This window comes from Tenebrio molitor, chromosome 5, assembly GCF_963966145.1.
Source record: "Tenebrio molitor chromosome 5, icTenMoli1.1, whole genome shotgun sequence".
Lineage (NCBI taxonomy): Eukaryota > Metazoa > Arthropoda > Insecta > Coleoptera > Tenebrionidae > Tenebrio > Tenebrio molitor.
The window spans coordinates 9181278-9192659 of NC_091050.1; the positions used below are offsets into that span (position 1 = coordinate 9181278).

Consider the following 11382-nt stretch of genomic DNA (forward strand, 5'->3'; position numbering starts at 1 on the left):
CACCTTTTCTCTTACAATCTATTACTTTCCTACTCATTTTAATACCTTTTTTGTTTAATTTTCTTGTCACTACTGTTTCGTCTCGCTTGAATTTTTTCTAACACTCTCTCTATGTTAACAATGTGAGTTAAGAAACGTGGCTCTTAATAAACAACTCTATTTTACAAGCTTTCATATTCAGATTGTTATGAGCCAATAAGATAACAATACTTGATAACCTGAACGAAATCAATTCTCTGGTAATAATGAGGCCAGGGGCAAAAGAGTCAAAGTATCATTATACCCTGTCAATATTTGCTCATTCAGACGAAATAAATAAAGCTTTACATTTCTTTTAACGATGATCTCAATGGCTTCAAGCACTGTGCGACCACAAAAAAATTATAACATATTTACAGTAAAAAATATATATAAAAATATTGATTTTATTAGTTCTACACAATAATGTAAAGTATTATTAATAAATAATCTTTTATTAAAAAAATTGACACATTGTGGTGTTCGATTGCAATAAAACCACATGTGATTGGTTTCACATTGTCAAAACAGCGTGATTTTACACTTCAACAAACCGTTAATTTTTTTACAACTGAATTACTCCTCTACACACCTTGACATATCCATGACCTGTGATAATATCAACAATATCAATTTAAAGTGATGTCAACATCTAAAATTTTACTGGGTTCATATTCATTGTCGCCATTATCGTAAATCGAAATTATACATAATTTCGAACTTGAAACTGACGTTAACTCGCAAATTTGCAAACATTGTGTACAAAAATAAATAATTTATTTCATAAAAAAAGTATTACATAATGTCTAGCTATACGTTCTGTACAAAATAATTAATACTCGTCTTTTTGCGGTGGCAGCGTTGCTAGATATTCCAGTGCCCGCTGGATCGCCGGAGGAATAGGGGGTGGCGTCGGCAAATGATCACCCTGGGGCCGGTACCCATTTTCGTCGGCGGTATACACCAACCTGATAACCTGTCCTTCAGGACTCTGATACTGAAACTGTCCTTGCACAGCTTGACCCTCAGGTCCTTTAGGATAACCCTGCTGGTCTTCATAAATCCCGTTACCCGTCTCGTAGAGGTAACTGTGGGTACCATCAGGATTCACCTCATTGTCTTGTCTCACTATTGGCACATGTTCGCTTTGGGGAGCTGCTTCAGTCAAGGCGAAAAGGACTAGTACACCCACCTGAAAAAAGAAATTGTTTCAACTGTCCAATTCTCCATCACACCAACTCACTATTATTTTCATCGCTATTATTAGCCTAACTTCTTAGTCAAGTGTGGCAGAGGTTCCAGGTTTCAAAATTTATATTGTGAAGATCTGAACTAATAATGCCCCCTCTTCGGAAAAAAAAATTGGGTGAGGCAGGTGTTATGTAAACGGCTTTGCTTTTATTGTGTCATATAATATTTTTTAATCTATGTAAATTTGTTTGGTTAATTTATAGACGAGTAGTTCTCATGATTAGAGGCTCACGTGAGACTTTCTACCTGCAAAATTGCACCAAATTTATAAATTATCCCATGAAGATTCCGTTATGTAATGTTATACGATGCCAATATAAATAAACAGAGTCTGCAGTTTTTCATTGGAGTGAATAGCACAATTCTTCGTGAAAGTCTTCATCCAGTTTTGCAAATGAGTTAAGTAATTGAGCTACTGGGGCAAATATAGCTATCACTGTAATTAACTCATTTAGACAACAAAAACAAACAAGTCGCATTTAGTGGATAGTATAACTGATTTAGGTACTAGCATCCAAACAGGTTCCATAACAGCAAATACGGACAGTTATATGGTCTTTCGTGAACATTTACATGATACTTGGGTTATTTATTTTTTTCTTAATTTTCACAATCGTCGGTGACCTGTTCCATATGCATAAGACACTCTTAGATCTTGAGAAATTTAGAACTAGTAAAATGCAACCAACGCTGGATTCTCCAATCAGTGTGTTGCAACAAGATGACTGCTACCATTCCGGAACGCAGCAATTATTATTTTAAGACTGATATAGATTTACGACAGTTGCAAGTCTTCCGACAAAGAAGATAATAGATAATAACATTTATGTCAGAAGTCATTAGCACTTGCTTACATATGTAAAGTGAAAACAAAACATGTTGCAATATTTTTTTCCAGTTTCGTCAGTGTTGACTCTTTCGCTGGCGGTACCAACCGACATTTTTACTCTTTTAATGGTTTAATTTGTTCTCACAGTATTGTGGTGCATTCAGGAATGCTGTTTTCTCTACAAACAGACAGTCTGCAGTAGCTGTTGTGTCTATTTGTGTGGCGTATTAGCACAAATTCATGAAAACAAGCTAGGTCTCACCAGAAATTCTTGAGAAATTTGTCACTACTGCTTACAATGAAAGCGAAGTTTGTTTGAAGAAGCAAAGTAAGGTCACACCAACGTTCCTGTCTGCTGCCACCGACGATTGCTCCATCGCACAAATTGGTCTTGAGCCTCACCAAACCAAATATTTAGTACTCTTTGTTTCTGGTTACGAAGGAGTCACTTCCAGACTGTAAAATCTATGTAGGTTTACAACTGATTTGTTGCGTGTTGCAAAAGGTTTATCAGCAACGTGTCGTGACAATAACAAATAGAGACGTCTTTAGAAAAATCCAACACAATTACTCACTTGTTGCACCAGTAATAAAATTCTAATTACTCATAACTTTCATTTTCTTCACAATATTGTGCCAAAAGGTCATGACTTGACATGCTAAGCGATTTATTCTTTGTTTTGTCCCACTCGACAATTCAGAAGAGGTAAAGTGGAGCCCCAAAAGACTGCTTCCATTTATGTAACTTCATTATCTCCAGTCTGGCTGTGAGACAGTGAAAGCAAAAGTTTGTTTGTCACTTACGACCGTCTGAGTGTTAAAGCAAATTTTTCCTTGGAAATAGGACAAGTCAGTTAAAAAAACTCTTTTCAAAGATTCATCAGCTGATGGATGCCACTACTTTGCAATAAATTTTATTAATCGTAGTGGTAATTGGGTACAAGAATGTCACAAGGCAAGCGTCAAACAACATAATTAAAGTCGTGTAAAGTTTATCTTCCAGAAATTAATTTTTTTCAATCTGAATTACCATGACACAACAAATTTTATTTGTTTACTTTTAACTTTGACACTCGCAACCGTCTAAAAAAATTGATATTTAAAAGATAATCATCTGCATCCTTATTATATCCTTATTATTACTATCTTTATCAGGATCTATGTCTAAAAAAAATACTTGTTGACATTATCCAAAATTGGTGTAGCTAAATAGCATTCTAGTAATTTTCATTTTCGATTTGATTCATATTCTTGAAAACCCATTGTATTGAAATGAACAGTTGTTTCCAATTAATTTAAATAAACGTAAACACACATTATACAAGAGTTTACAACACTATTTATCACCCCTGCTGCGATCAAACCAAATTTATCTTCCGCAGGAATCATATTTCAGAGATTTCATTCGATCTTAAAATTATAGGTTATGTAAATCACGTTTTCAGTAAACACCGTCTCTGCAAGAACTTGACTTACGACGGGTTTTAGGATCACTCAATTTTCCTAATTGAGCTCTCCTCATGCTTTCAAGGTAAATTAACACACAAGTCTCAACATAATATTTTTATTGGATTTTTGGCACAAGTGTCGCAACAAGCGCACTCCTTCCTTGTGCAATTCATACAAAAATACAAAATAATCAAGTACACTTTATACAGTCAATACAAAAATGGCATATGACGTAGTCTAAATTAATATGTAGGTACCTGAATAGATTTATGTTATTGCGAGTAAAACACACATTTCGCTTCTTTACACTGTCTATCGCCTGCTGGGTTCTGGGGTGGAGGGCAGCGTCGCCAAGTACTCGAGCGCCTTCTGGATGGCGGCGGGAATTGGTGGCGGCGTGGGCAAGTGGTCCCCTTGCGGCTGGAACCCGTTCTCGTCGGCGATGTAGGACAGCTGGATCACTTGGCCTTCGGGGGAAGTGTACTGGAATTGTCCTTGCGCGACTTGCGCTTCCTGGTCCTCCTGACCAGCATTCTTCAGGAAACCTTGTTCTTCAGCCGTGATGCTATTCCCAGTCTCGTAACTGAAATTTTACGTCAGTCTAGTCACTCCTCACGCGCCACTCACCAACCTGTATTTGTAGGAACCGTCGAAATTCACTTCTTGTTCTTGTCGCAGGATCGGAATCGGTTCTGTGGCGGGACCTTGCGGAGCCGCTACGGATGCGGCGACCAAGGCGGCAAGAGCGATCTGAAATCGTTCCCACGACAATTAATGGAAGAGGTAACGACGCTTCGGATGGCCTTTGCGACGATTTGGCACGTTTTCAGAATAAAACGCGATTTAACGACTGTTTTATTGCAGTCGCGACGCAACGTCTTTTTTTGTGAAGACGCGAATGAATTATCTTGATGCTTTTGTGTACTCACAGTTGTGACATTTTCGTCACCATTAGTGTCAATCAAGACTGTTTCGTCACTCGAAATACCAAACGTAATTCATGTAATCTTCAACAGCAAGCGGGATAAGACACAGCACGAATCTGATAAACATCTTGGGAGGAAGTGTACCACGAAAAATCATTCGAGAGATGATGCACGAGGTTTTTTGTTTCGTTTTAATGAGAAGCAAAATCTAGAGATGAGCTGATAGCTCTAGAGTTCTTCATTAGAATTTAATGAGGCTGAGATGAGCTGTGGGCCCTTGATTTCTTCATTAATAACAAATTCAATGTCAACTCTTAAATTAATGATTTGCATAATTATTACTTACATTGGTGTACAAATTCTAATTAAAACGCGGTTGTGCGTGTTTGCCGTAAACAAACCTGTCTAAAAATAGTACCAAGTAAAAAGATGTTTTCCAAAAAATATTTTTCGCGAGAGTGGATCAACGTATACAGAATTTTGAAAATGCTGTGGTTACAAATGCTAGTACTACCTACTGGGGTGTTTTGAAATTTTTTCGAAAATGAAATAATTCGGCACTAGAACAGCGACTTTGGGTCACACAGCCCGCACGAAATAATCACCACAAATGTCGCACGGACCGCGATACTTACAACCACTTTCATGTTGCTGGAGTGGTAGGTAATCCAAACACAATTAACTTTACTATGTTCATTACGAGATAAATCCAATATTTATACCTTAAGATCTTTACGAATATCCCCCACCTACGCCCTGGTCCTAACCTACTCCTGTGATGCTCATCTTCAATAAAGAATTTACCCCCCACTCCCTCTTAAGGTCATAAGTCGTATTTACCCAATTTCTTTCTTGTAATTATTGTTATTCGAATTAGCGGCCTTCGAATTTTGTTTTAATGCGTTTTACAGGAAAGCGATCTTCCCAGAGAGTCGATTTTTGATCAAGGTGCGTGCTAATTAACAACGCGAACAAAACACCAATTTCTTCAGTTGAGCAATGTATCGGTCGTTATCGAACCTTGATTTTTGAAAAGCTTTCGTCAAAAATACCGAAGAACTTTCGCCGCTGTTCCACTGGCCGGTACAAGCTATTGTTAGTTATCAAAAAATTGTATCACTTAGAAAATTGTTTCACAATTATTGTGTCGATTCCTTTTCAGCCGAATTTTTCGCCGATGAAAGAGATTTTGATGCCCGATTGAATAACAATATCTGGGTAACCATTACGTCAGAGGTTCACAAAGCAAATTCTGATTTGAATTGCACAAATCGAAGATACAGATCAGTTTTTAAGTAGCAGAGAGTTACATTCGGGAATAATCAGCAAATCTTTTTTGGTGCAATTTTTTCCACACAATCTGATGACCTGGAAACGACACACTCAATCAGCCTTGATGATTTAGTACTTTTGAAAAATTACACCAAATTATAAGGTATCGCTTTAATTAGTCCCTCGGAATTTATTTATATCTTCCTGTAGCACAACATTTTCAAAATCGAATCCCATACACCTGTCAAATTAAACAATCTAATGATGGAATAATTATTATTAATTACCAACTAAATTCTGATATAATTAGTTTGCATAAGATTTGCGTAAATTAGGCACAACCTGCATAAAAAATATAACGACGTAACAACAATTAATTGTTGTCCCAACTCACAACAGTGCTTACTTCACTTCCAGATTTCGAACTAGTTTTTAATTATTAAATTACTCAGCAAAATCGTAAACAATGCACCGAATTTTAAACCCATTTATTAAATATTCATTATTCAGATTTATTAATTAAGAGTACTTGATTTTAATTAAGTGCTAAAAATGAAATGCAGTGTGATATCACTTTCAGTGAAGTAAACAGGTAGAACTGAATTTGCGTTCTACTTGGTGGGTCTCGTAAACACAACATTAAATTGATTTTATGCATGTAAATATGTAAAATAATTTTTCATAAACGTGACATCGTGTAATAAACAAATTCCACTAATTTGAATAATAAGGAAAAACAATTTTTTGACAAGAATTTCTATTAATATCCCCAAAGACTGCATTAATTTTCTGACGAAACTTAAACAACGATTTAAATACTATAGAAATGTTAAATTTCATAATCAAGTCTGATAAGCGATTAGTTATTTTTAGTTTTGGAATCATTTGCGACATCCCGTTTGGGTGCAGTTCTTCTATCACAATGCGATGACATCGAGAGTTTTCAGGAGATCGGAGAGAGAGAAACGACACCGAAAACAGATAAAAATTGGTTTTCATTCATATATCGGGTGTTGATTTAAATATCCCCTCAAAGTTGGCGTTGAAGAATCGATCGTGAACGCACAACGCGTCAGTCTGTGGAGTAAAAACACAAACAACGCAAAAAGTGAGGTTAGATTTAAACAACTGATCCGCGATGCGTTCACAATCGATTCTTCAACGCCTACTTTGACGATAAATTTAAATGAACACCTGATATTTATGAACATAAATCTTGGTACGGTAGTCAGCTTGAAAAGAAATTTTCTTGTAAGGTTCTTGTATTTTATCACAACGTATTAGTTAATAAATCACAGAATTGCTTCATCTCATGTTTGTGAACGAAAGATAGAACAGTGTTCGTTAAAAAAAGATGCTTTAAAATGTGAACCCTCCCATGGTTTGGCTTCGATTCGTTTGAAAAAAAAAAATTGTTGAGAATATAATATTGGTGAATGGTTGTAGTAGTAGCGATTGGCCCAATCTTCGAACAATCCCATTGAGCAGTTTGTTGTCTTCACACGTGTAACCTTTATCAAATTTCCCTGGTTTTTATGGCATTATTTAAATAATTGCATAAAGGCCAAACATTGTTTATCAGGAATTAGCGTTACATCACTGGTGAAAAAATCCTGACCTGCCGACCACATTTTGTAATTTAACTTTACAACACCTTTACTCGTCCATTTGTTTCCACATCACTTTTTCAGAAGCGGTTTTACCACAATACATCCCACACTTTTGCGAAAAAGCGCGCTCGCATGCAGATAAAAAAAATTACGTGTAATTCTTTCTACAGCAGGACCTTCAACTTTAATTTCATCATTACAGTTATTTGTGCAAATACAGCACGTTCTCTGACGCTGATGCCGTCATGTACATTAACCGATCAATTCCAAATTACTGTTTTAGCGATGAGAAAAAGTACTGTTTAATTATTTGCCTCGAAATGTCACAGTTTAAATTTTGTTTATGACTCTGCCGGTGTAAATACTCGATGGCTCTGTTGGTATGTTGAGGCAAGTTTTTCCTTGAAGTCGAATCGTTGTACAAAAATCCTGAATCGTGTTCTGCGTTCCAGACCATTCTTGCAGCCTGCGGATGAGCTGAAAGCGAGAGCGATCTCACTGTTGCTCCATTTGTTTCAGTTTCATTGAACTTGACCTCTGAAAAACGTAAACTTGGATACGAGTAGGTATGCTGACCTAGAAATCGCTCAAACTAGTTTAGATCGATCTAGCTTTCGTCATGAATTATTCAGCAGCTCGTCTAATTTATATAATTATTGATTTGGTTCGGTTATCGTCGCCTCTGCAGAACTAGCTAGCACGAAATAGTGAGGACAACTTTTACCATTCATCGAATCGATTCTACTCATCGATAACTCAAACTGAAAGCGACAGCAACAAATGGCCGAAATTTAGAAGAGTGCATAATTGAAAAGTATCCTAACAAGTTGTGTAACTCTTGGTGCTTTCGCTCCACGACTGATATTCCCATCGCAACTGTAGGTAATATATCGCACTTCAAATTTTATTCATCCTCCAAATCCCATTTCCTGGTACACATTTTTCAAATTTCGTAACAGCGCACAATTTTCGACCTCTTGATTAATTGCTTTTCCTTGGACTTTTTATTATCCTTATAATTACGTGCTTTGAGATAATCTCGAGTCGCATCTCGCACTGGTCAAAAGAACCAATCCGTGGTGATTCACGCTGCCTCGGATGATGCAAAGAAATGGTGTAACATTCTTTAATTCGAAGGATTTGTGTTTGTTTAAAAGGGTTAGGTTGTTGATCACTACTTGAGACGTTGAGCAACGAAAATTAATCCTTTTCTCGTCTTAACTTGGCTCCGTTATGTAAAATTCGCTAGCTGTTTCCAAATCCCTTTGTATGCAGTTACATGCAGGCCATTGTAACTATAATGCGATCCAAAAAGCGACATCAATACATGAGAAAGGTCACGTTTGAAATCGGAGGTCGCAAAATCGGAGTTATATAAGAAACTGATGAAGTACCATCGACGGTAATTGAAAATGCTTAGGCGTATCTGCAAGAAAAGACTGACCTTTCGATATGTCTTTGGTTTTAACGTATTAATTCCCTGGCATGACAGAATCGCGTAGGTGCTTAATCTATTTCTCGAAAAGCGCAACGGGATTTCCTCTAGCATCGTCAGTTCTGCAGAATCGATGTCAATAAATTTTTACGAGATGAAAGTGTGCTGCAATGATAAACTATAAGGATACGTTCCATTACACAACAATAATCTCTTTCTTGCAGATTCACACCCACGCCAACATAAATTTCTTTCTCTAGACGCGAAAACGCCATTTTACAGGAAGTGCACGACAAGAAAGTTATATGGGCAAAAGAATCTCGTGCACTGTGTTGGGTAATTGCCCTGATACATAAATAAAAATGTCTGGTTCATTCAATTGTCGTGGAGAAATTTTTATTTTTTGTGCGATACTGTCAGAATTTGAGAATTTTCTCCTGTGTGAGCGGATTTTGATAAATGTCACAACTTGTCAAAACGAAACGTCAAGCTAATTTTAAAGATTTTAAGCGATTTGGGGCCTTCAAGGGGCCCGTCGAACAAAAAAACGTTGTATTCAACTCGTTCGTGTGTAAATTGGGCTTTTTTTGGCACTCTTGGCCTACTCATGCCAAAAAAAACCCAAAATACTCATGAACTGGTTAAATAAACTACTATTGTTTATTTTCCAGTTCTGTGTTCGTTTCCGCCAAGGATAATCGCTGATTAAAATTTCAATTAACGGTTATTGGTTTCCTTTTCATTAAAAGTCATTTTATTCAAGAGTGATTACTGAAAGCAAGAGTGGTTACGTCGGCGATGTGTCACAAACAGTGGGAGTGCGGCATCACACTTATGCAACATTTTACATTTGTCCAGGTCATTGGTCACTGTTACACCGAGTTTTCTTTTGTAAAATATATCCGTAATAGTTTATTAATTATTACAGACAGACACTGCGATTTGATAACTTAACGACCGTTTGGCAATGACCTACATATTCGACAAAATATTAATTTAAGCCAGTTAAAATGGTCTTTAATTTTTAAATATTGAAGCAGATCATAATTTATGTCATAATCTTGACAGCTCCAATAAGTTAAGGTGAATTATAATTAAGTTATCCTTACCTTAAATCATGTCACATTTTTTAAATCGTTTTATTGCTCTAGACAACACACTTAGCTGACATGTAATGAGGTTTGCCTAGACAACAAATTTAAGTTGGAGAAACAATTTTGGCAGTAATAATAGTTATTTATGCAACAAGTTTCTGTGTAAATTGGGTTTTTCTAATTGTCCGAGGGACAAGATTTAAACGCGAGCGCGGCGAGGGTTTTAAGGCCTCGAGGGCAATTAGAAAAGTCCAATTTACCCAGAAACGAGTTGCATACAAAATGTTATTATTTGAAACGAGGTCCCTGAAGCTTCCAAATCTTTTAAAAATGGTTTCGCATTTGCTTTGACAGTTTTGACAAATTTTTCAAGACCTGGCAGAAATGTAACGTTGAATGTGTTGTTTAGGGCAACCGTTCGTAATCTACTCCTTTTGCTTTAGGGCAGTTAAGAGGCAGTTTACAAAGGAGAAAAATGAGAATTTATGACAGTTGAAAACAATAAAAACATATTACATTAACTTGATTAATAACTGAAACTAAATACATAAATAAATAAAATTAAAATATTTTTCAAAATTCAATAAATTTGAGGAGAATGTATTCTGATAGAAAGTGGGGATTCAATAAGTTATTCTATAAAAGCAGTCGTCTTCACTTATTTCAGTCACAAGCTAACTTACTGTTAAAGAGCTGACTGTAAACTATTACTGCGGTTTCCCATTTTGTACTAAAGTTCATTCGCTGGATTTTCCCTGTCAAAATGTTGTCATGTTGCAAACCTGCACATCCTTTCCCAGTAATTTTCACATTATAGTGTTAGATATTCTATTCCTATTCCTGGATCATTTTACCATGGCGGAAAGAAAAAAGAAGGTTTTACTAACAGCTAATTTGAAAATTGCGTTAATTAAATGTAGCCAAGGACTGAAAATACCTATCAAGTTGACTTGTTATCTTGTTGACAGCAATTAACATTACCTTTACAGTCTACTGACATGGTTACTTTATTAGCCCGTATTGGCGACATACACAGCTAAAATATTATTGAAGTAATAATCACACTGCCAAAAAATTAAATATGTATAGTCGTTTTCAATGACATCCGTGCTGTCAGTGTCATTTTTAATATGTTGAAGCAGATTGTACACCGGAATTCATTAACAGTATTCGAGTATAAGCAAATCCTAGTTAAAAAAATGTCGAACAAGAAATGAAGGTTATGAATTATGATAAAAGAAAATTTATATTTCGTGAAACATCAACAACAAACAATAAAACCCAGTCTTCCACATGGTGTACAACACGGTTAAACTAAATCATCCTCGGAATCCGAATCATACTACATATTTTCTTTGATTTGTCGGAAATGATACATAATAATTTGAATTTGTCAATTTGCCGCGTCAAGGTAAATTGCCAAATTAGGAAATTCAAAATTATTAAATTGAAACAACAAGTGATGCCAACATATTGTCATATTGACAGCACGGATGTC

At 36.1% G+C, this 11382-nt stretch overlaps 2 protein-coding genes across 2 annotated transcripts; both read right to left on the bottom strand.

The window, feature by feature from the left end:
• Nucleotides 1-773: 773 nt before the first annotated feature.
• Nucleotides 774-1548, bottom strand: LOC138131812 (endocuticle structural glycoprotein SgAbd-2-like). Its single transcript, XM_069049027.1, has 2 exons — nucleotides 1262-1548; nucleotides 774-1210 (listed from the first exon to the last, which is right to left on the bottom strand). Exons 1-2 carry the CDS (start codon nucleotides 1271-1273, stop codon nucleotides 851-853), a joined length of 372 nt encoding a protein of 123 aa, XP_068905128.1. The 5' UTR covers nucleotides 1274-1548; the 3' UTR covers nucleotides 774-850.
• A 2100-nt stretch (nucleotides 1549-3648) lies between these two features.
• Nucleotides 3649-5257, bottom strand: LOC138131263 (endocuticle structural glycoprotein SgAbd-4-like). The gene is made up of 3 exons (XM_069048184.1): nucleotides 5109-5257; nucleotides 4179-4297; nucleotides 3649-4130 (listed from the first exon to the last, which is right to left on the bottom strand). Exons 1-3 carry the CDS (start codon nucleotides 5118-5120, stop codon nucleotides 3860-3862), a joined length of 402 nt encoding a protein of 133 aa, XP_068904285.1. The 5' UTR covers nucleotides 5121-5257; the 3' UTR covers nucleotides 3649-3859.
• Between the last annotated feature and the right edge of the window lie 6125 nt (nucleotides 5258-11382).

What these genes read in the sequence shown, in the direction of transcription:
- LOC138131263 (XM_069048184.1), bottom strand. An exon ending in GACGGTTCCTACAAATACAG is followed by an intron (nt 4,131 to 4,178) that starts GTTGGTGAGTGG and finishes GTAAAATTTCAG; the next exon opens with TTACGAGACTGGGAATAGCA.